This window comes from Sphaeramia orbicularis, chromosome 5, assembly GCF_902148855.1.
Source record: "Sphaeramia orbicularis chromosome 5, fSphaOr1.1, whole genome shotgun sequence".
Taxonomy (NCBI): Eukaryota; Metazoa; Chordata; class Actinopteri; order Kurtiformes; family Apogonidae; genus Sphaeramia; species Sphaeramia orbicularis.
The window spans coordinates 54,571,905-54,598,216 of NC_043961.1; the positions used below are offsets into that span (position 1 = coordinate 54,571,905).

At 37.0% G+C, this 26,312-nt stretch overlaps 1 protein-coding gene across 5 annotated transcripts in view; it reads left to right on the forward strand.

Annotated features, from left to right (window-relative positions):
* magi3b (membrane associated guanylate kinase, WW and PDZ domain containing 3b) overlaps positions 1–26,312 on the forward strand; it is a 425,096-nt gene that overhangs the window by 309,061 nt on the left and 89,723 nt on the right. For all 5 annotated transcript variants that reach the window (XM_030133527.1, XM_030133522.1, XM_030133525.1 and 2 more), the window contains exon 4: positions 21,211–21,417. In XM_030133527.1, coding sequence (XP_029989387.1) covers positions 21,211–21,417 — 207 coding nt within the window. The remainder of the gene's footprint in view (positions 1–21,210; positions 21,418–26,312) is intronic.

Consider the following 26,312-nt stretch of genomic DNA (forward strand, 5'->3'; position numbering starts at 1 on the left):
GCTGTTGGCTATTCCACGATGTGAGTAGAGCTGAAAAAAAAAATCAGGTATAACATAGGCAATATGGCAGAATTTGTATGGTACATTATAGATAATAAATTTAGGCTCCAGCGTAATGATACTTAACCCTTTCATGCATAGGTCACCACAGTGGACAGTTATTCTACAGCTGTTCTCTTGTATATTCATGGATTTTGATGTTTTAGTTCCATATCAGCCAACACAGTGAACACTTACGCATCATTCCATACACTGACATTCATACCATTACTGTAACTTTGCTGTTCTTGATAAACCTGATCTACATTAACATGTTTAAGTGTAAATCAATTATTATTTGTGAGACAAGAAGGTCTTTTTTTGCATATTATCTCCATGAAGTGAGTAATCACTAGCATTAGAATATGTTAAAATGTGAGAAGACATCAAATTAGCAGCATTAAAAATGTTTTTATTTCATTATTTTCATATCATTTTCTGATATTGGGTTTTAAATACGTTTCTTTACTTCAAAAATTAAACGCATGGATATTTTTGTAACTCTATAGAAAAAAAAAAAACTCGATCGCATTGGTTTTTTCATGCCTCAGGAGGAATAAAAACACTGAAGACAAAAATCTTGACTAAGGTTCTCACAATTCATGCATGAAAGGGTTAATATATGTCATCAGCACACAAAGTTTACTCATATTTGGCTTAAAGACTAATTTTACTGGTTGCATGTAGCTGCACAGGGCGAGTATTAACCTGCTGACGTCCAGTTATGGGAATTAACCCCCACATCAGTGCATCGTGTGTTGTACATTTGCATTGGAAAATCCAACGTCTGCTTTATATAAAGTAAAGTAAAGTAAAGTAAATTTTATTTATAGAGCACTTTTCACGGACAGAGTCACAAAGTGCTTTATCAATTCAAATCAGAATCAAATTAAGTTTACAGAGACCCAACAGAATCCTTCAGGAGGAAACACTTGTGATTGGTGACAGTGGCGAGGAAAAACTTCCCTTTAACGGGCAGAAACCTCGAGCAGACCCAGACTCCTGAAGGATGGCTGTCTGCCTTGACCAGTTGGGGTTAAAGAGAGAGAGAGAGAGTAAAGGAGGAGAAAAGAGAGAGCGATAGAGATATAGAGAGACTGGGGGGGGGGGATGACACATGGAGTACGTTATGATGAATACATAGAGTGTAATCAGTCTGTGGTGGTCCTGGGTCAGGTGGGAGACTAAAAAGCCTTTTTGAACAGGAGGGTTTTGAGGTGTTTCTTAAAGCTCTCTACAGAGTCCATGGACCGTAGGTGTAGAGGCAGGTCATTCCATAGACGTGGTGCCACAGCTTTAAAAGACCTGTCACCGCGTGTGCTAAAACAGGTGTGTGGAACCATCAGCAGGTGCTGTCCTGAAGACCTCAAGCTACGAGTTGAGCTGTAGGGCTGGATCAGGGAAGCAATGTATGCAGGGGCCTGGCCATGTAGGGCCCGGAAAGTTAGCACAAGAATTTTGAAATGAAGACGATATAGAACAGGGAGCCAGTGGAGAGATTTAAGGATGGGAGTGATGTGGGTTCTCCTGTTTGTGCGGGTCAGGAGCCTGGCAGCAGAGTTCTGGACAAACTGTAGACGGGCCAGCTCCTTCTTGTTTAAGCATGTAAACAGGCTGTTGCAGTAGTCTAAGCGAGAAGATACGAAAGCGTGAACGATCATCTCGAGCTCATTTGTGGACACCATAGATCTGAGTTTGGAGATGTTGCGTAGGTGGAAGAAACAGTTTTTGACTAGGTGTTTGGAGTAGAATTCTAAAGACATGTCCTGGTCAAAGATGACACCCAGATTCCTCAGTTTTGTCTTTACCGAGGAACTCAGGTCTCCAAGGTGATGTTTGATCCCTGGGATTGCACTATCCGGGGCAATGATGAGGGTCTCAGTTTTGCTGGAGTTCAGCTGGAGGCTGTTATCATTTAGCCACTGCTTCAGCTCTGACAAGCAGTTGATTAAGGAACTCAGTTTGTGGGGCTCAGAGGAGTTAAAGGAGCAGTATATCTGGATGTCATCTGCGAATAGATGATAGGAGACATCACTATACTGTTGGATAATGTGGCCAAGTGGGAGGACTTAGAGTAAGAATAGGACTGGTCCCAGGACAGAGCCTTGGGGCACACCACACAGTAGATCCGCTGAGTCAGATTGGAAGTTGTTTATTGACACAGTGAAGCTTCTGCCGGTCAGGTAAGAGGAGAACCAGTCTAGCACATGACCTGACATCCCTACCAGGTCCCTCAGTCTCTCAATCATTATGGTATGGTCCACTGTGTCAAAGGCCGAGGAGAGATCTAGCAGGACCAAGACCGTGGATTTCCCGGAGTCAGCCGCCATCAGGATGTCACTAGACACTTTTAATAGTGCGGTTTCTGTTGAGTGGCGTTGTCTAAACCCAGACTGAAAAGTGTCATAGATCTGGTGTGTCTCGAGAAAAGCTGTAAGTTGTTTAGACACTGCTTTCTCAAGGATTTTGGCCAATAGGGGGAGCTTTGAAATGGGCCTGTAGCTTTTGAAGTCTGTGGGGTCCAGTGTGGTTTTCTTTAGTTTAGGTTCTATGATGGCCTGTTTGAAGGAGCTGGGAAACAAACCAGTTGAGAGCGACAGGTTAAAAAACTTTGTGACCCATGGTCCAATAGTGTCAAAGACACCGACAAGGAGCTTATGGGGGAGGATGTCTGCAGAGTTGGAGGAGGGTTTCGTTTTGGATAAAAGTGCTGAGATGTCCTCCAGTGTCACAGGGTCGAAAGAGGACCAGGTTTGCAGAGGGGGATCAGATAGGGTCATACGGCCAGAGGGTGGTGGGATATTGTGTTTAATATCCCTGATCTTGTCTGTGAAGAAGTTTAGGAAGTCATTGCTGTCAGCTTTACAGAGCACAGGGGCAGCAGGGACAGCAGGGGACACAATGGACTGGATTGTGTCAAAGATTACTTTGGGGTTTTTCTTGTTTGTGGCTATAAGTTTGTGGAAGTAGCTGGATCTTGCCTCCTTAATCATTTTATTTAATGAGGTTATGAGATCTTTAAGATGTAACCTGTGTACTTCCAACTGGGTTGATTTCCAAAGACGCTCAGTTTTGCGACAAGTTCTCCTTAGGTTTAAGATGTTTTCATTTATCCAGGGACAAGACCACTTACGAGTGACATTAGTTTTCACGGGAGCCACCTGGTCAAGAGTAGAGCTGCAGTGTGTGGCAAAGCACTGGATAAACTCATCAACATCGGGACACTCATTAAGAAGACTAGGGTTAAACAGGGCACGGAAACCCTGGGCTGTGGACTCTGTAATGATCCTCCTCTTGGCCCTTCTAGGTGCAGGCTTGGGCATATCTGAATTTACTGACATTAGTTCCTCGTTCTGATGTCAAGGAGAGGCTCAGACATGTCAATGCATGTCCGTTATGATTTCAGATCTTGCATTTGAGTTAACTCTTCATAGGGCTCTCAAAGAAATACTCTGAAATTCCAAAATTTCAACCACAGTGTGTTATTGGAGGCAGGGTGTCATTTGCCCAAAAAACAGAGAGGGGGGGAATGTTTTTTTTTTTTTTTTTTTTTTTTGGTCAGAGGGGGGAGGGGAGGGTGCAGCAGTTGTATATGTGGGGCTGCGGTCCATAACTAACAAAACTAATGCTGGCGTGAAACGAAAGTGAAACTATTTATACTTTCAACGTCCTATTCCTGGGTTCTATTCCTCTATTATAAAGCCGCTCTTACATGAAATTTTCACAACTTGTAACTTGTATCCACTGGACACACAAATGCTGGGCCACATGAATTTATCATGTTTACCCCCCTTTACGGCGCCCCAGTGCATGGGGACGTTCGCAAATTGTGAGACTGCCTGCCGTTGGGTTCAGGTGAATGTACCGTACTTTCCGGGATATAAACCGCACCTGACTATAAGCCGCAGGTGTCCACGATGTCACATGAGATATTTACACAGAAAGATTATTTGAATATTTATTTCCAGGACCATATAGGTCCTGGGTTCGATTCCAACACCAGTCGACGGGAGGTGGGACCTTTCTATGTGGAGTTTGCATGTTCTCCCCGTGTCTGCGTGGGTTCTCTCCAGGTACTCCGGCTTCCTCCCACCATCCAAAGACATGCACTAACAGGTTAATTGGTTAATCTAAATTGCCCATAGGTGTGAATGTGAGAGTGATTGTTTGTCTCTATATGTTCAGCCCTGCGATGAACTGGCGAAATGTCCAGGGTGTACCCCGTCTTCGCCCCTATGTAGCTGGGATAGGCTCCAAGCGACCCCCGTGACCCTACTGAGGATAAAGCGGGTTCAGAAAATGAATGAATTATTTCCATACCTTAACTGCTTTTTTCCAAACAGTGCCTGTAACACGGCAGTAAAACGGCAGGAACATGGCTAGTTCAAAAACCCAGAAAAGTCATTGATCTCTATCTTCATCTTCCTTCTGCTCATTGAAACCACTGCTGTCGTCTTCTTCAGTGTTGGAGTTGAACAGCCTCAAAGACTCCGTCACACACCTTCCATGTCTTTCCTTCGTTGTTGCTCAATGGCACTTCTGTGCTGCAGCTCTATTTCCTTCTTAGACAGACACATCGGTTGCTTTTAACTTAAAAGCTGCAAAATATGCATTTCTTCGTGCGTTTTCCACGATGAGGGTTTGTGCATGACACGCAAAATGATTGTTAAAAGTTAAGATTAAAACTTCTCCTCTTCATCACCTCTTCCACCTGTCTGTCTCACTTTTGCGCTTCCTGCTAGAGCGCCCCCTGGAGGCCGTTAGCCTGTACAACAACATACTCGAGCTGCATCGCTGTATAAGCCGCAGGGTTCAAAACGAGAAAAAAGTAGCGGCTTATAGTCCAGAAAGTACGGTAAATGCCAGTGATGTAGGATATCGGTGTAAGAAAACTGTCATAACCTGCCAGTTATTTCAGTTGGTTGGTTGTCCCCCCCCCATGGATGAAATTCATTGAGCAGAAGTAGGGATGTAACCCCCCCCCCCAATCCCCCCAACCAATCACACTCTAATTACAGGACATAACAAGACTTGGTAATTTTTATGAAAATTTTCAACATTTTTTATTCATTCATTTTCTGAACCCACTTTATCCTCACTAGGGTCATGGGGGTCGCTGGAGCCTATCCCAGCTACTTATGGGCGAAGGCGGGGTACACCCTGGACATGTCATCAGTTCATTGCAGTTATTGTCATGTAAAAAATCAAGGTCATTGAAGTTACCATATTTGGTTTCTTGCCCATAAGTGGCAAAAAAAAAAAAAAAAAAATCCAAGAAGTATATATAAAAACAAGTGGTGCCAGGCACAACAAACCCCACCCCTTGCACATATTTTGCCCCATTGTAAGTAAATGGGAAGATTTTAAAAATTCATAAAAAATTTAACTTTGACCTACTGTTCCCAAAATGTAATGAGATCCAATCTGGGTCACTGGCAATATGTAAAGTCAGTTTGGTTTGAATTCAACTAAAAGTTTTGCTTCTACAGACATGTGAAATTTCACCCATTATAAATAAATGAAAAAAAAAAAAAAAAGATTTGAAAAATTCATTTAAAAAAATTAACTTTGACCCACTTTTCCCAAAATTTAATGGCATCTATTCAAGGTCACTTGTCATGTATAAATCAAATTTAGTATGAATTCAACCAACAATTTTGCTGCTAGAGTGTTAATAACAAAACAAACTGAACCGCCAACTAGAAAAACATATATAGACTAAATGTCATCTAAAAAAGAGAGCGCAGACCTCCGCCAAGGCAGATCAGTACACACACACACACGCACACACACACACACACACACACCCTGATCACCACCAAAATTTCCTCATTTTTTCCTTGTGCCAGTATCAACATCTCCTGAAAATTTCATCAAAATCCGTCCATAACTTTTTGACTTATCTTGCTAACAGACAAGTAATAAAGTGGGGTAATATAAAGAAATATACATGTAAGGTGAAAGGAACATGCATTTTTAGAACATTGCAACACCATAAGTGCCTATCCAGACACCTGTCCACATCCACATGATCCCTTTGAACATCATTCCTTACATTAGTACCATTACTTCATGGTACCTAACAAAGCAGGTCCACTCACTGTTCATACAGAGGTGGACCTTACAGACCCTGTAGACCACATTGGACCTGAGATTGTTGACACACTGTCCTCACTATAACTGTTACTGTCACTGTCTTGTATGCGGAAATGACCAAAAATAGTCATTTGCCAAGACAAAGGGTTAAGTCAGTGAATGTGTGTAATACACCACAACATGATTTTTAAACTTCTGTGTTATCATCACCAGCCAGCCTCTAGTCCTCAACCAGGAAATAGGATGAATAAATGCCCCGAGCAAACAAAACATGTTGCAGAGATGTTGTTCTGAGCAGGAATGATGTTATCACAGGACCTCTGTGTTCGCTGGAATAACGTGGGTAATTTACCATGGAGTTTTTTAATATATAAATTACAGACCTTACAGAATCAATCTAGATTAAGATCGCATACGACCTTTGAGATTATTACCAATTACCTGAGACCCACAGGTAAAACTAGTCCCGTGTGAGCAGGGCTTTAGTTGTTATTACCATACCAGCATTAATCACATCAGAGTTGGCAGGTTCCATTAAAAATCATCTGCATAAAGTCATTCAGACAGTCACTTAAGTGTTCATCAGTGTCAGAAAATGTAGTGCATATGTCTCTCAAAACTGTAATTACAATTCACTTTATTTGTAATTATATTACACAATGCTATAAGTAATAGAGATGAAGCCAATTAGTTAGTTTGGATGATTAATCTGCAAAAATAGAAGGTATCTATTTAGGCAGAATCTGGCTTTGGCATTATCAAACTTCTCAATTACTAAAAGCGCAGGTAATTAAGAGCTGAAAATCATGTAAATTGTGCTGATCGAGATTAAACCAAGAAAATGCGCATATGATTTGATTCATTACATTCAGTTGATGGTATAACAGGCAAGCTGGTAGAATTTGTACAGTACATTATAGATAATAAACATAGGCTCCAGTGTAATGATGCTTATTATATGCCATCAGCACATAAAGTTTACTCATATTTGGCTTAAAGACTACTTTTACTGGTTGCATGTAGTCGCACAGGGCTAGTATTAACCTGGTGACGTCCAGTTATGGGAATTAACTCCCACGTCAGTGCATCGTGTGTTGTACATTTGCTTTGGAAAATTCAACGTCTGTTTTATATCTGAATTTACTGACATTAGTTCCTGGTTCTGATGTTGAGGAGAGGCTCAGACATGTCAGTGCATGTCTGTCATGATTTCAGATGTTGCATTTAAGTTAACTCTTCATAGGGCACTCGTAGAAATATTCTACACTGAACAAAAATATAAACGCACCATTTTTGTTTTTGCTCCCATTTTTCATGAGCTGAACTGAAAGATCTAAAACTTTTTCTATGTACACAAAAGGCCTATTTCTCTCAAGTACTGTTCATAAATTTGTCTAAATCTGTGTTAGTGAACACTTCTCCTTTGTCCTTTGCTGAGATAATCCATCCACCTCACAGGTGTGGCAGATCCAGATGCTGATTAGACAGCAGGATTATTGCACAGGTGTGATTTAGGCTGGCCACAATAAAAGGCCACTCTAAAATGTGCAGTTTTACTGTATTGGGTGGTCCAGGGGGGTCAGAAAACCAGTCAGTATTTGGTGTGACCACCATTTTCCTCGCACAGTCTTCTTCATGAATTCTCTGAAACACCTTTGGAGATGGCTTATGGTAGAGAAATGAACATTCAATTCACAGGCAAAAGCTCTGGTGGAGATTCCTGAAGTCAGCATGCCAATTGCATATTCCCTCAAAACTTGTGACATCTGTGGTATTGTGCTGTGTGATAAAACTGCACATTTTGGAGTGGCCTTTTATTGTGGCCAGCCTAAGTCACACCTGTGCAAAAATCATGCTGTCTAATCAGCATCTTGATATGCCACACCTGTGAGGTGGATGGATTATCTCAGCCAAGAAGAAGTGTTCACTAACACAAATTTAGACAGATTTGTGAACAATATTTGAGAGAAATAAACCTTGTGTGTATACAGAAAAAGTTTTAGATCTTTCAGTTCAGCTCATGAAAATTGGGAGCAAAAACAAAAGTCGTGCATTTATATTTTTGTTCAGTATACATTAAAATTTTCAGCCATAGTGTATTATTGGAGGACATAACAAAACATTGTAATTTTTGTGAAAATTTTCAAAAAAATTTTTTGTCATGTAGAAAATCAAGGTCAATGAAGTTACCATATTTGGTTTCTTACCCATAAGTGGCAAAAAAATAAATAAATCCAAGAAGTATATGTAAAAACAAGCAGTGCCAGTCACAACAAACCCTGCCTCTCGCATATATTTTTCCCATCATAAGTAAATGGGAAGATTTTAAAAAATTCCTAAAAAAATTTAACTTTGACCTACTGTTTCCAAAATGTAATGAGGTCTATTCTGGGTCACTGCCAATATATAAAGTCAGTTTGGTATGAATTCAACCAATTGTTTTGCTGCTACAGACATGTGAAATTTTGCAGATTATAAGTAAATAGGGGAAAAAAAGATTTTAAAAATTCATAAAAAATGTAAACTTTGACCTACTTTCCCAAAATGTAATGACATCTATTCTGGGGCACTTGTAATCTATAAATCAAATTGGATATGAATTCAACCAATAGTTTTGCTGCTCGAGTGTTAACAATGAAACAAACAAACAGAACCAAAAACAATACCCCTTGCCTCCCCTTTTGGTGGTGGTGGTGGTGGTGGGGTAATAAAAAGAAAAATACATGTATGGTGAAAGGAACATGTATTTTTGAACAACATTTTTAGAACATTACAACACCATAAGTGCTGATCCAGACACCTGTCAAGCATTAATCACATCAGAGTTGGCAGGTTCCATTAAAAATCATCTGCATAAAGTCATTCAGACAGTCACTTAAGTGTTCATCAGTGTCAGAAAATGTAGTGCATATGTCTCTCAAAACTGTAATTACAATTCACTTTATTTGTAATTATATTACACAATGCTGTAAGTAATAGAGATGAAGCCAATTAGTTAGTTTAGATCAGTGGTTCTTAACCTGGGTTCGATCGAACCCTAGGGGTTCGGTGAGTCAGTCTCAGGGGTTCGGCGGAGGTCAAGACACACACTCGACTCATTAGTCGGGTGTGTGTGTCGGGCTAGGTCTGTGTATGTAAACAAACGGCTTCGGAGACTCTTTCTCTGATTGACATCCAATATACGTGGTGTCTTGTTGTTGCTTATAGCACTACAACACATCCGGAAGTGTTTATAATCTCTTCCACTCGTCTGACGATGAATTATTTGAGTATTTTCCACATTGTTGTTATGACTTTTGCTACTTCCTGTTAACCACGGAGGCAGCCATGTGTAGCATTTGTTTACATTTTTCAGTCACCGCACTGGTCAGTTACAATCATGTGACGACCGACGCACTGTTGCGGATGGAGAAATCGTATTACGCTAAAGCCGTCAGTCACACTGATTTGCAGTAAATATTCATTATTATTGTAGCCTGATGGAAATTAGGTGATGGGTGTGTGTTAAAATGTTAAAAATGATAAATAGCATAAATACAATAAGTTCATTACTGGAATACATAAGGTTAAAAATTAAAACCATTTCAGTGTGGTAGTATTAAAAAAGGTCATGTCTTTGTGAAAAGGTATGTAATTTGTTGTAAGTTCATGCACTGTATTGGTTTTGTTCTTTGAACACAGTGATGTTAATGCACGGTTCATTTTGTGCACCAGTAAAACATATACCTGTGTCTTGAATTTGAAAAAAATCATATTTTATTTTTTAATAAAGAAGGGTTCGGTGAATGCACATATGAAACTGGTGGGGTTCAGTACCGCCAACAAGGTTAAGAACCACTGGTTTAGATGATTAATCTGCAGAAGTAGAAGGTATCTATTTTGACAGAATCTGGCTTTGGCATTATCAAACTTCTCAATTACTGAAAGCGCAGGTAATTAAGAGCTGAAAATAATGTAAATTGTACCCATCGAGATTAAACCAAGAAAATGCACATATGATTTGATTCATTACGTTCAGTTGACATTCAGCTCTAAATTTGGAAACCGACGTATTTCCGCTGATTAATCGTCTATCGGCTTTTTTCCTCCAAACTATTGTTATCGCATCAGCCTTCAAAAATCCACTATCATTTGACCTCCAGTAACTAGTCCGGCCCCTCACCACTCGTGACCTTGTGTAAATTATGCACAGTACCCTTGACAACAGGAGGTTTTTCATTACCAGTGACTGATCCCGCCACCATGAAATTGCTTGTGTGTGGTTTGAAAAGGGGAGGCTCGCTCTTCCTGGCTCATCAACCTTGTGACATGTGGATCACAAGTAACGTCGGACAAGCTCCCCTGCTCATCAGCTTATGAGGCTTCTTCCCATTTATAATAGCAAATGGTGCCACAAATCTTCACTGACTGCCGCCTTCACATACCTCTGTATCGGTGTCACACATTTATCAGGGGCCAAGAGACATGTTTGTAAGTAATTAATCACAGAGGTAGCGTCTGGCTGATGAATGTCAGCGTGTGGCAGGAGACAGGTGGGGATTAGCCAGTGGACCCAATCTTTCCTCGCTATCTTTGTGCCACCCCTGTTAATGAAGCCGTCTTTGACAAATGCGGATGAGTGTCGCTTAGTAAACACATAGTGGAGCGATAAGGAAAGGGGGGAGGGTTGGGTGGGTGGGGGGCAGGCTTTCATCCACCTCCTCTTCCTCAACCTTCCTGCTGCTTTGAGGAAGATGAGCGTAGCTGCATTAACCCAGTTTGTTGTATATCGTCGTTGACACATCTGAGGAGATCAGGCCAAACAAGAGAGAAGCCCATTTATCAAGAAAAAAAAAAGCTGTTGCGATGTTACTGTATCTTGCTGCAAATCTGCTGCAATGACTGTGATGTTTTCCTCTGAGCCCTCTGTTCTTCCTGGCACGCTCACCATTGTCAGCTCTCCTTCTTTGTACCAAGCTATAAAAAGATCTTGATAAACGCTGCTCTTACTGTACGGCATTTGTGATGTCTGCATGTTCACATTTAAGTACATCAAAGGTTCATAATACCGTGGTCCCATAGGCAGCCGGGCCCAAATGAATATAAGATCAAGTTTGTAGAGGCTAATTATATTGCTGAAAATCCCCATTTCCCAGTGGTATTTCTCCTTATTCTTTAATTAATCTAATTATAAATCACGGTTTAGCTGAGTATGCTCAAAGTGATGACTGCTTATTGTAAGAGTCGAGTAAATATTTGACCTTTATAAATAGATTCCGACAAAATTAATGAATTTTTTTTTTTATTATGATTATTATTATTATGTAAACACTTTAGGCAGTGCAGCATTTTGCAAAAAAAAAAAAAACCCTAATCATAACAAATTATAGGGATATAAATTAGTATGCACATTATTTATAATCCTGATGGAGGTCCAATAATTACTTTTACTCTAAATTGAGCTCCTCATACTGCTCACCAGTGATACATCCATCCATGGATCATCCTGCGCACTAAATGAGCAAATAATTTAACAAAGTTTTGCTCTCTCACCCCTTCTCTTTACATAGCACTGTTATCCCTCTGAATATTCATAATCCACAACGCAAGGTTTTTCTCCATTAGGGAAAAAAAAAAAAAAAAAAAAAAAACAAGCTGAGAGATAGATAATTGCTCTATTCAATGATCAGTGTAATTAGTTGCTGGCAAATTCCAAGTGGAGGGATCTTAATGTTACATGAGTCATGACAGCCCTGTGGTGCAGTTGTCAAGGGAAAACAAAGCAGGGGGTTAAGAGATGTGAAAATCATGTAGACCTCTGTAACTTGTAAATAGTCATCCTTGAGTGCTGGTGTGTGACATTTAGGAAATTAATTTTTAATTTAAATTTGATGATTAGGTTAGACACAGTGAATGATTTTACTAAGTCTCCTTCGTTGACAGAACTTATATCTATTTATTATGCGGCTTTAGTTCATTAGACCCCTGTTTCTGTTTCTAGGTGTCAAGCATCTTTCCTCTGACTCTGTGTAAGTCAGTGTTTTTCAACCTTGGGGTCAGGACCCTAAGTGGGGTCGCCTGGAATTCAAATGGGGTCGGCTGAAATTTCTAGTAATTGATAAAAAAATAAAATAAAATAAATAAATAAATAAATAAATAAATAAATATATGGTGAGCTGAGAGAGATAATCACAATCCATAAAAGACATGACAAACTATGAAGCGAAACTGTAGCACTGTGGTTCTGTTTATCTGTCAAATGTTCATTGTGGTCGGTTTCAGATGCTGCAGCTCTTTCATAATTCACAGTTTGAGTTCTTGTTTGTTCAGTATTAATTGTCAGCCTTGTAAATACAAGCTGGACTGACTGTACATATCCTGACCAAAGAAAATCAAATTCTCACTTTGTGCAGTAATCTACACCTGGCTTTTCTGCCTCCGTCCATAATAATATACATTATATCGACTAAATGTTGTCTAAAATTAACATTTATTTGCAACACAGTATAGCAAACTATTACATGATTAAAAACAAATTAATTTTAGCCAAAGAAAAGTCTCCGTTTTGAATGTCTAGGGTCGCCAAAAATTTGTGATGTGAAAATGGGGTCACGAACCAAAAAAGGTTGAGAACCATTGCACTAATCCTATCAATACATGGAAATAACTAGTGTAAAATACAGTTTGTCATCTTTTCAGGGTCATCAGATATGACCCATTTGGATGTTCAGAGGCTCTGTAGTTACCGTGGAAACACCATCATCTTCTACAACATTGATTCCCCAGTAAAACCCATGGAGTTGATAAATGACAGCAGATGGACACACTTGTTTTAATGTTCAGTTACAGATATCTTTGCTGAAAAAGTCACTTTTTCTTCAGTCTTCTCTGTTTTTGATTTAATAACCTCTGAATTTACTCTTAGGTTTTATACGATCATCAATAGCGTTTTTCAAGGTATCCAAAGCATTTCATTATTGATCCATTATTCATTCGCTCTCACATTCATACTTTGGTGGTGATAAACTATGTTTGGCTACCGACCACTAGTGTGAGTGACAAGGTTATTATCGTATTGCAGTGGTTCCCATCCTTTTTTGGTTCATGACCCCATTTTAACATCACAAATTTCTGGTGAACCCACACATTGAAAACAGAGACTTTTTTTTCTTTTTGCTAAAATTAAGTTATTTTTGATCATGTAATAGTTTGCTATACTATGTTGCAAATAAAAGTTAATTTTAGACGACATTTAGTCTATATAATGTATATTATTATGGACGGAGGCAGTAAAGCCAGGTGTAGATTACTGCACAAAGGGAGAATTTTATTTTCCTTGGTCAGGATATGTACAGTCAGTCCAGCTTGTATTTACAAGGCTGACAATTAATACTGAACAAACAAGAACTCAAACTATGAATTATGAAAGAGCTGCAGCATCTGAAACTGACCACAATGAACATTTGACAGAAGAACAGCACCACAGTGCTTCAGTTTCAGCTTCAGAGTTTTTCATGTCTTTTATGGATTGGGATTGTCTCTGTCAACTCACCATATATTTTAATTTGTAATTTAAAAAAAAAATTTTCTATCAATCATTAGAAATTTCAGCTGACCCCATTTTAATTCCAGGCAACCCCACATGGGGTCCTGACCCCAAGGCTGAAAAACACTGAGTTCTTGTTTGTTCAGTATTAATTGTCAGCTTGTAAATACAAGCTGGACTGACTGTACATATCCTGACCAAGGAAAATAAAATTCTCCTTTTGTGCAGTAATCTACACCTGGCTTTTCTGCCTCCGTCCATAATAATATACATTATATAGACTAAATGTCGTCTAAAATTAACATTTATTTGCAACATAGTATAGCAAACTATTACATGATCCAAAAAAAATTAATTTTAGCAAAAAAAAAATTGTGATGTTAACCCTTTCATGCACGAATTATGAGAACCTTAATCATTTTTTTTTTTCCTGAGTGTTTTTATTCCTCTTTAGGCATGAAAAAAAAACCCAATGTGATAGAAAATTTTCTTCTGAAAAATAAATAAAAAATAAATAAATAAAATAAAAATATTTTTTAAAAAATTTTAAAAATACATAAAAAAAAAAGTAAAAATGACAAAAAAATTCTTATGAACTTATTTTTCATGAAGTTGCAAAAATATCCACTCAGCTGGACACCACATGTTTAATTTTTGACACACAGAAACATGTATTTACTGATAAATTGTGTGAAAACTGTGGGGAAGGCTTGTGATTCTGATCTCAGGAGAGATCTACATAATGTCACCAATTCATGTCAGAAAAGACATGCAGTGTCTTAAAACTTTAATAAAGATATGTGTAAATAAAACAAAAAACAAAAAAACAACAAAAAGAACAACAAAATCCATGAATATACAAGAGAACAGCTGTTGAATAGCTGTCCACTGTAGTGACCACTATGCATGAAAGGGTTAAAATGGGGTCACAAGCCAAAAAAGTTTGGGAACCACAGGTCTAGGTCAATGTATTGTTGTGCACTGTCCCTGTACAAATAAAAGCATACCATTCTTTCTTTCTTTTATTCATTCATTCATCTTCTGAACCACTTTATCCTCGAGAGGGTCACAGGGGTGCTGGTGCCTATTTCAGCTACCTATGGGTGGAGGCGTGGTACACCCAGTTCATCACGGGGCCGACATATAGAAACAAACAACCAATCACTCTCACATTCACACCTATGGGCAATTTAGATTAACCAGTTGACCTATTAGAGCATGTCTTTGGAAACACAGAAAGGCAAGGCAAATTTATCTGTATAGCACAATTTATACACAGGGCAATTCACAATGCTTTACAAAAATGGAAAAGAAACAAGTTAAAAACACACAATTAAAACATAATCAATAAAACATAAATAATAATCAATTAAAATAAAGTAAAAAAAGAAGAGGTCAGAGAGAACCCTTTCAGCCATTTGTAGCCTGGACTTAAACATTGTCAGAGTAGAGTCCTGTCTCACTGTTCCAAAGTTTAGCTCATGGAACTGAAACGCAGCTTCACTGTGTATAGTCCTGACTCTGGGAACCAGTAAAAGACCAGTCCCCGAGGTTCTCAGGGTCCAAAATGGTTCATATGGGACCAATATGTCAGAGATGTACTTTGGTGCTAGACCATGGAGAGACTTAAACAGGAGCAAAGATGTTTTAAAGTCTATTCTCTGAGCGACAGGAAGCCAATGCACAGACCTGAGCACAGGACTAATATGGTCGTACTTCCTGGCTCTAGTCAGGACCCGAGCAGCAGCGTTCTGGATGGACTGCAGCTGTCTTACAGCTCGTTTAAAGAGTCCAGTGAGAAGGTCGTTACTGTAGTCAAACCTGCTAGATGTAACAACCTTGCCACACAAACCTGTTGGACTCAAATGCACGACTCACCAAAAAATGAAGATTAAACAAAAGTATTTTATTATTCCAGAAAGTGATAAAACAAAAAGTGCTCCCAAGGAGGATAAATAATATACCGTAAATTCCGGACTATAGACCGCACCTGAATATAAGCCACAGACCCTAATTTTAGAAAGAAAATCAATTTTGTACACGTATAAGCCGCTCCGGTCTATAAGCCGCGGGTGTCCACCAGTGGCGATTTCTCATAGACTGCAAGAGAGCTATCATTACGAAAATTAAATGGTTAAATATGTTTGGTTGTGTTGACATTTCATTGACTACACATGTGTTAAAACACGTTCATCTCACAGACGAGTTCGTTCAGTATCAGCTTTATCACAAATCATCAGACTCAATGTTGTTCACTTCTCATACATTCCCGTTGCGCTGTTTCCTCATACGATCTATGGTCAATGCATTTCCCCGTTGAAGCCTGGCTTCTATAGGAGTCTATGGGATCAAGTGGAACCTTTTTTTTCATTGTGTCAAAATTGGACAGTAATTACCTCCGCCAAGGAGGTTATGTTTTTGCCAGGGTTTGTTTGTTTGTTTGTTTGTTTGTTTTGTTTGTTTGTTTGTTTGTTTGTTTGTCTGTCTGTTTGTTTGTCTGTCCGTTAGTGTGCAACATAACTCAAAAAGTTATGGACAGATTTGGATGAAATTTTCAGGGTTTGTTGGAAATGGGATAAGGAAGAAATGATTAAATTTTGGTGGTGATCGGGGGTGGGGGGGGGCCCACGGGGGGGCCCACTGATCAGCCTTGGCGGAGGTCTGCGCTCTCCGAGTGCTTCTAGTTGGATAAAGGTTTTCTTTGAGTTCAAATGAAATTCTTCCCTGTATGTAAATGGGTATGATATGTATGAGCTTGCTGTCATATCTATAGGTTGATTCGTTGTTAATATGATGATTAAAAAACAGAAGACAAAAAACGAGGCAATAAAAGGATAGTAATAAAAGCACATTTTCTCTTTCTTTTTTTTTTGTCGGTGGACTTATCGGGGTTTCCTTTGGATTTGTGCCAATACAGGATTGACTTGTTTTTGCGCCGGCTGTGGATTCACGGACTTAAAATGACTTGAAAGACGCTTGAAAGAGAATAAATTTTTGTTTTTCATTAGAGTAGGACTTTTAATTTATTTTTAAAATATAAAGATTAAAAACAAGTAATTATGTCTGTTGTAATATCATTTTCATTTAACATTACGCACGACGTGCGCATTAATTCTGAGATGCTTTAAATTTATGACGGTCTCTGGAGAGCTTTATTGGGTGTTTTCATTCAGAGTTTGTTTTGTATATTTGTGAAACAATATTAACATTTGAAGGTTTACTATTTTTCCTTAAAAGTTCCCCTTTTGTGTGTGTTAATATTAACTTTATAAAGGTTAAGTTGTTAACGTTATCCATTCCTGCATACCTGGTAACAATAGACAGGTTCTTCCCTGGGGTGTGGCAGGCAATAAGGGAAAATCGTCATATAAGCTGCGTCGGAGTATAAGCCACAGTGTTTAAAGCGTGGGAAAAAAGTAGCGGGTTATAGTCTGGAATTTACGGTAACTTAAAAGAATCACTATGATCAATAAAACCCTGAAGAAGCCAATAATGTCATAACAGCCAATAACGTAATAACGGCCGATAATGTAATAAATTTGCTATTTTTAAAATGTAATAAGCCAGTAACATAATATCTGACCAATAACATAATAAAAGCCCTGAACCGATAGTGTAATAACTTTTGGCCAACAACATTATAACTTATTGGCTGGTTATTACGTTATTGGCCTGGTAAAAAATAAATTCTTTGCAAATGTAATAACTGAGCCAATAATGTCATAAGTTATAACGTTATTGGCCAAAAGCTATTAAGTCATCAGTTCAGGATTTTTATTACGTTATTGGCCTATTACATTTTAAAAATAGAAAATTTCATTACATTATCGGCCGTTATTTCGTTATCGGTTGTTATTACAGTATTGGCTTCTACAAACCCTTACAGAAAAACTGAACCCAAACTGACAAACATGAAAACACCTGGTTGAGACGCTTGACAAAATCACACGGACAGAACAAGATGAACTGGCACAAGACAAAGGGAGATAGGGACTATTTATACATGACGTAGGGGAAGACAGGTGACACCAAACAGGGGTGGGGCTAACAATCATAATGACAGGAAAATCACGCAAAGGGAACAAATCAGGGTCTGAAACGAGAGGGAAGAGATGTGTGCAAAATAAAGCAGGAAGTGCAAAACAGGACCAAATGTGAATGAGTCTAACTTAATATAAAGTGACTAAACAAAAAACAAGGACAAAACACTGAACACCTAAGACGAGACATGAACCAAGAAACACTAAACGTTAACATGACTAACTTAACACAACCGACGAGACATGACACTAGAGATAAATGCATGGATAAGTGTCTCCAAAGGTCCACCCCACGCTAAAACCATGATTTCCTTAACCCTTTCGTGCATAGTGGTCACTACAGTGGACAGTTATTCTACAGCTGTTCTCTTGCATATTCATGGATTTTGTTGTTTTAGTTTCATATCAGCCAACACATTGGACGCTTATGCATCATCCCATACACTGCAATTGAAAACATTACTGTAACTGTGCTGTTCTTGATAAACCCAATCTAATATGTTCAAGTGTAAATCAATTCCTTGTTATTGTTATTAGACTGTAATTAACTTTTTCTTTTTTTTTTTTGTTTGGCATATTATCTCCATGAAGTGAGTAATGACTAGTATTAGAGTACACTACAAACAAAAAAGTTAAGGATATTTCTTTTGCTTTGGTCATTTTTGCCATTTGTAAGTAAAACTATGTCTGGTCAATTAAAAAAAAAAAAAAAAATTCAATTCAATTCACACAAAAAAAAGTAAAAAGCGTTGTGCAAAAATCCCAACTGAAAAAAAAAAAATCCCAAAAAAACTTTTTATTTGTAGTGTATGTTAAAATGTGAGAAAACATCAAATTAGCAGCATTAAATGTTTTTATTTCATAGTTTTCACACAGTATATCAGTAAATACACGTTTCTTTACTTCAAAAATTCAACACACATTTTTGCAACTCCATGAAAAATAGCTTCATTAAAAAAAAAATAATAATAATAATCTCATTGTTTTTTTAAATGCCTAAAGAGGAATAAAGAAAAAAAAAAATCTTAATTAATGTTCTCATAATTCATGCATGAAAGGGTTAATATCCTAACAAATATTTAAAACTGAATCATTTGCATGACTTCTCAATTCAAGCAGACTAACTACAGTCCTACAGTATTAATGCTCCTTTCAAATCTTTTGCTGAAATATGTTTTATTTTGTGTGTGTGTGTGTGTGTGTGTGTGTATGTGTGTGTGGTTCTTCACATTATTGTTTAAATGTGCCGTCACACACAGGCACTGCAGATGAAAAACAGCCATTAGGCTAACTCTGGTGCTTTTACAGCAATGGGAATTAATGTACAATGTCCCTGTTAAATAAACCAATAAATAAAGTAAACTCTGAGTTTATGGAAGTAAATATGGATCTTGCTGGATCCTGCCTCCTTTCATTGCAGAATTGTGGCATCTGTCACATTTCGATGATGTAAAAAGTCAGATGAAATGCGACAGGACTGTTCAGGTTAAAGTTAAATTGCAAAACATCAGATATGTATCTTAGGACTACATATGAAAGTGTCTTGGATCTCATTGGAAAAAAAATCGAATTTGTGCTCTTCAAACTATCATAAAAAAATAGATATGGGCCACAAATGGGCGAAAAAAGAAAGTCAGATTTGGACCACTTTTAACTTGCAGTGTGTGAACATAGCCCATCTTCTTGGAATAGTAGTGTTTTTTATTCTTGTAGTAAGCACAGTTTAGTTAAATTTGTCTTTTTCCCCTCAAGTTTGATGACTATCGTCTCAGTAGTTAGACATTTAAAGAAAAATTGTTCATCAAAATGTGTCTTCCTCATTGATTTTTTTTCTTTTTTCTCTGCAGTTTGGGCTATTATCAAACATTTTTGATACCAGTTTCTAAGAAATACTTTTATCAATAAAAAGAGAAGAGTAAATTGCAATTCAAAGGACAATTATAATTTTATTTTTCACCATTTCATTAGCTTTTTTACACACTCAAAGAGATTCTGAAACATTAAAAAATGAGCATATTTGCCACAGCTTGAAGTTGCCTGTTTGCAAAATATCACTAATAAATATGTATAAACTAAACCCTGGTGTCATGAAAGTATTGAAGTTTGGTATCCGGCATTAACCCATAAAGACCCAAACATCCACCATCTACCAAAATCATCTGATACAAATTGTTTAATCCCTGTTTATCCAATAATCCATGTAAATAATTGGTGTAAAATGCAGTTTTTCATCTTTTCATGGTCATCAGATATGACCCATTTGGACGTTCAGAGGCTTTGTAGTTACCATGGAAACACCATCATCTTCTACAATATTGATTGCCAGTAAAACCCATGGAGTTCGATAAATGAGTGGATGGACACAGAACAACAATGGTGATTAATCAGTGTTATTAATATTAATAATAAAAAAAAAAAAAAGAACGGCTCTTTACAAAGACTTGGTTCCCATCGTTCACTTCAAAGAGCCATTCAAAAGATTCGATTCGTTCGTGAATGTCACATCACTACAGTTGAGATATTAATGTGCAGACAGATCTAGTAATTCAGATGCATAGAGAAATAAGCAGTTTGATCATATAACACTGGTCTGCAAGGAAAATGCTTCCAGAATAAAAGTAATGACATTTTACCACATGAGAGTCACTGATAAAGAAAAATCAAGTAAAAAATGTTGGTTGTCTGAACTTTCCAAGATACAGCCTTGGGTCAAAATGTGAAATTCAAGAATTAACGAGAGAATGGGTTTGACTCAAAAGGAATATTTGTCTCAGAGCTACAAGATCTACTTCAAAACACTGTCTGCACATTAGAATACATTCACTTTACAGGTTCTATTTAGTGGAAGATTTATAAAACTATTATGTAAATGTACATAAACCAATATATATGTGTAATAACACTTAATCATATACCTTGAAAACATCAGCAAACCGACACTTCTGTCATTTATTTTCCAATTAATCTTATTAAAATACATAACATTTAGCACATTTAATCTCTGAAGCAAATCATTTCTAAAACATTGTAGACCAGTGTAATTGGAATTTCTGTGTGGAATTTGTTCTGATGTACAGAAATACGTTAGGCCAACTCAAAAAATTAAGGTAACTACTTGTATGGATGTTTTTGAGTAGAATAAAAGTAAAACAATAAGTCAGTATAACTAAATGGAGTAGTTTTTACACAATTAAAATTAAGTTGGTTTGACTTAATTAAGATTGTAGAGTAAAAAGCAAATCATATTTGTACTGAAGTAATAGAGTTTATCGAACTAGAGAAGTCTTGTGGCATTTAAGCATTTATGGCCAAGTTGAAATAACTTAAAAAGAATAATGGAAATTGTTACCTCCATTTTTTACGTTGAGCCAGTTTATCATTTTTTAGAGTGTACAATACAATGAAAGTTTGCTTATATTTAAATAATATTAAACTTTTTTTTCTAGCAGAGCTCTTGTCATAGCTCTCATACTGTTTCTTCTTTGTTCTCTTTTTGTTTTAATCAATAAGGCAACTACTACGGGACCCCAAAGCCTCCAGCTGAGCCCAACCTGGTGCAGCCTGACCTGGTGGATCAGGTGCTCTTTGATGAAGACTTCAGCGGTGAAGTCCCCAGGAAACGCACCACCTCGGTTAGTAAGATGGACAGGAAGGACAGCGCGGTCCCTGAGGAGGAGGATGATGATGAGAGGCCACCGCTGGTCAATGGATTGCCCGGTCAGTAAATGTCAAAGCACCCGATGTCATGTTAAGTAACGTGGGTTCTGTCATGGTCTGTTTGTCCTTTGGCTCAGTCGTCACATTAGATCAGTTGCTTCCCAACCTTTTTTGGCTCGTGACCCCATTTTAACATTACAAATTTCTGGTGACCCCAGACATTCAAAACAGATACATTTTTCTTGCTAAAATTAATTTGTTGTCTTTCTGTCTGTTCGTGTGCAAGATAACTCAAAAAGTTATGAACGGATTTGCATGAAAATTTCAGGAAATGTTGAAACTGGCACAAGGAACAAATGATTAAACTTTGGTGGTGATCAGTGGTGGGGGACTGATCTGCCTTGGCGGAGGTCTGCGCTCTCTGATTGCTTTTCTACTTGATCATGTAATAGTTTGCTATACTACAGGGTGGGGAAGCAAAATTTACAATGAACATGTAGTTGTTTTTTCTCAGCAGGCACTATGTCAATTGTTTTGAAACCAAACATATATCGATGTCTTAATCATACCTAACACTATTATCCATACCTTTTCAGAAACTTTTGCCCATATGAGTAATCAGGAAAGCAAACGTCAAAGAGTGTGTGATTTGCTGAATGCACTCGTCACACCAAAGGAGATTTCAAAAATAGTTGGAGTGTCCATAAAGACTGTTTATAATGGAAACAAGAGAATGACTATGAGCAAAACTATTACGAGAAAGTCTGGAAGATACTATTAAAGAAGAATGGGAGAAGTTGTCACCCGAATATTTGAGGAACACTTGCGCAAGTTTCAGGAAGCGTGTGAAGGCAGTTATTGAGAAAGAAGGAGGACACATAGAATAAAAACATTTTCTATTATGTCAATTTTCTTGTGGCAAATAAATTCTCATGACTTTCAATAAACTAATTGGTCATACACTGTCTTTCAATCCCTGCCTCAAAATATTGTAAATTTTGCTTCCCCACCCTGTATGTTGCAAATAAACGTTAATTTTAGGGAACATTTAGTCTATATAACGTATATTAGGATTAGTGCAGTCGTTCCCAACGTTTTTTGGCTCACAACCCCATTTTCACATCACAAATTTCTGGCGACCTTAGGCATTCAAAACAGAGACTTTTTTTTTTTTTTTTGCTAAAATTAATTTGTTTTTGATCATGTAATAGTTTGCTATACTATGTTGCAAATAAATGTTAATTTTAGATGACATTTAGTCGATATAATGTATATTATTATGGACAAAGGCAGAAAAGCCAGGTGTAGATTACTGCACAAAGTGAGAATTTGATTTTTCTTGGTCAGGATATGTACAGTCAGTCCAGGTTGGATTTACAAGGCTGATAATTAATACTGAACAAACAAGAACTCAAACTATGAATTATGAAAGAGCTGCAGCATCTGAAACCGACCACAGTGAGCTTTTGACAGATAAACAGTACCACAGTGCTTCAGTTTCAGCTTCACAGTTTTTCATGTCTTTTATGTATTGTGATTGTCTATCTCAACCAAGGTTATAATAGTTTTGGATTTTTCATTATAGTTTAGTTTCATTTTGTTTTGGCTTTTTTTTCTCTAATTCAGCTAGTTTTAATTCATTTTTAGAGCAGGTTTGCTAGTTTTTATTAGTTTTAATTTGTTGGAAAAGGTTAGTTTTAGTTTAGATTTAGTATTAATTTTAGTTTTGTCGTATCTTTTATCTTCTTCGCCATCATATTCAAATAAATCCCATACAGGCCTCTGAATTCGCTAAACATTAGTCTCCATGTTTCCAGGTAGAGTGGGGACGAGAAGACGATTCTAAACCACAACTAACAAGAGGTGATGGACTGTGAAGTGTCATATGGTGCCGGTAGCTAAAATTGCTAGAACGACAGAAATCGATTTTGTATCAATCAGATGAAGACGAAAACGAAGGGAATTTTATCCACAATTTTTATACGTTTTAGTTAGTTTTGTAAGCACGCAATACAGTTTCAGTTAGTTATCATTTTTTCTTTTAATTATAGTTTTTATTTATTTCAGTTAACGAAAATGTTTTTTCAATTCTAGTTTTCGTCATTTCGTTAGTTTTTGTTAACGATAATAACCTTGACTCACCATATATATTTTATTAGTAAGTTGTTTTTGTTTGTTTTTTTACATTTTTATCAATTACTAGAAATTTCAGGTGACCCCATTTGAATTCCAGGCGACCCCACGTGGGGTCCCATCCCCAAGGTTGAAAAACACTGTATTAGGTCAATGTCAGTGTTTTCCTTACAAGGATTAAAGTTTGTGATTTATCGCACAATTTGACACGGTGGGTTTTTGAGAACAGATACAGTACACCTGTCTTGTTTGAATACATCCTCCAAAGTACACGGATCACCTTCCTTAATCTCCCTTCCCATCTGCTGCTTAATGTGTTTGTAAATCAACGCTTTACTTCTACAATCCCAGTCTTTACTTGTTTTCCTAATCGGGTGCCAGGAGAATACAACATTTGCTTCAAACATTATAAAAGAAATACTGCTGAAAAGATCAGTTAAACATTTTTTCCTAATGTATAATTGAACAAATGTAGTAACACAGACTCCTCTGTTTGTTGTTTGGCTTTTGGATCTCCAGAATAAAAGTGTTGCCACTGCGCATTTCACTACACAGCCCACAGATCTGTGTCATCTCAATGTTTCTGTACCAAAAATGTATTTCTTGCCACCATTTTGAGATATGAGCCCAATGTTACATTATTTCATTCTCTCATTATAACAGCTTTTATCACTGACAGCACTTAAGGGTTAGGAGTAACAAATACCAGGGCTCATTTTATTTAACCCATAAAGACCCAAAACTATCTACTGATATAAACTGTTCAATACCAGTTGATCCACTAATCCTCACTTTAATCCATTCATAAATATAAAGTTCTCTGATATAATTACTCTCTCTAGAATTGGTATCTGGGACAATACTTTAACCCATAAAGACCCAGTGCTACTTCTGTGTCAGTTCCCAAATGCATTTTTTTCTCTCTTTAACCTTTCCTAAATGATTTATCACCATTTATTATAATATTATCCTCTTTATTTTGCGTTTTTTCACTGTAAATCATGGATTGTCCTATATTTATTTCACTGATCATGCTGATTTCATTAACCCATATCCATCATCAACCAAAACCATCTACCGATCTAAAATATTTAATACCTGTTGATCCACTAATCCTATCAATACATGTAAATAATTGGTGTATAGTAGAGTTTTTCATCTTTTCATGGTCATCAGATATAACCCATTTGGACGTTTGAAGGCTCCGTAGTGAATGTGGAAACACCGTCATCTTCTACAACATCGATTTACCAGTAAAACCCATGGAGTTGGATCAACGACAGTGGATGGACACACTGGGTTTATGTTCAGTTAATGATATATTTTACTGAAAAAGTCACTTTTTCTGTAGTTTTCTCTGTTTTTGATATAATAGCCCTCAACTTTAATCTGAGCTTTTATGAACATCTTCATCATCAGTAAATTAAATATGGAAAAATACATGATTTATACTGATTAAATACAAAATACAGAGGATAATAACAAATAAAATGGTGATAAATCACTTAAGAAAGGTTAGATGTAGAGAAAATTTCATTTGGGAACTGCAACAAAAGTAGTGCTGAGTCTTTATGGGTTAAAGCTCAGAGTAAATTCAAAGGTTATTATATCAAAACAGAGACAATCAATGGATAAAGTGACTTTTTTAGTAAAATGTATCATTGTGTGTCCATCCACTATCACTGATGAAATTCCATGGTTTTTACTGGTGAATCAGATGGTGTTTCCATCTTCTACAACTGGGGTGTCAAACTCATTTTGGTTCAGGGGCCATATTTAGCCCAATTTGATCTCAAGCGGGCCAGACCAGTAAAATAATGACTTAATAACCTATAAATAATCACAAATCCGAGTTTTTCTTTTTGTTTTAGTACAAAAAAAAACAATTACATTTTGAAAATATTTACATTTTACAGAAAAAGATGTGAGTAACCTGAAAAAACTGAAATGTAATTTGAAGAGTTAGTGCAATTTTAACAATATTATGCCTCGACTTATTAGTTATACATGTACATTACACACAATGTTACATAAACATTTGATAACAGGCAGAATATTGTTAAAATTTTGGAGTTTGGAACTAAAATTTCAACAATTTCTACAATATTTCGTCTCTTGTTATTAACACAACTACAGATCACAGTGGATCCATAAATGCACAAAACATTTAGTAACAGGCAGAATATTGTTAAAATTGCACATTTCAGGTTGTTCATCTTTGTTTTTATTTACGTATTTATTTTGCATTTTATTGTGAAAAAATAGTTTTGTAAATGTAAATACTTTCACAGTGTAATGTTATTTTTTTCACTTAAATGTTTTCCAAGTAATTTTTCACAAAAGAAATTTTGTCGTCATTATTTATGGGTTATCGTTTTGTTATTTTTACTGTAGATCACATTGGTCTGTATGTGGAACCTGAACCAAAATGATTTGGAGAACCTTGACTGTTCAGGTTCATTTTTGCACTTTCATCCTGCGGGCCGGAATGGAACCTTTGGCGGGCCAGATTTGGCCCCCGGGCCGCATGTTTGACACCTGTGTTCTACAACATTGATTCAACAGTAAAACCCACAGAGTTTGATAAATGAAAGTGGATGGAGACACTTGTTTTTACATTCAGTTATTGATATCTTTGTTGAAAAATTCACTTTGTCTTCATTTTTCTCTATTTCTGATATAATAACACTCAACTTTAATCTGAGCTTTTATGAATATCTGCATGATCAGTAAATTAAATGTAGAAAAATACATGATTTTCACTGAAAAAATACAAAATAAAGAGGTTAACATTATAATAAATGGTGATAAATAACTTAAGA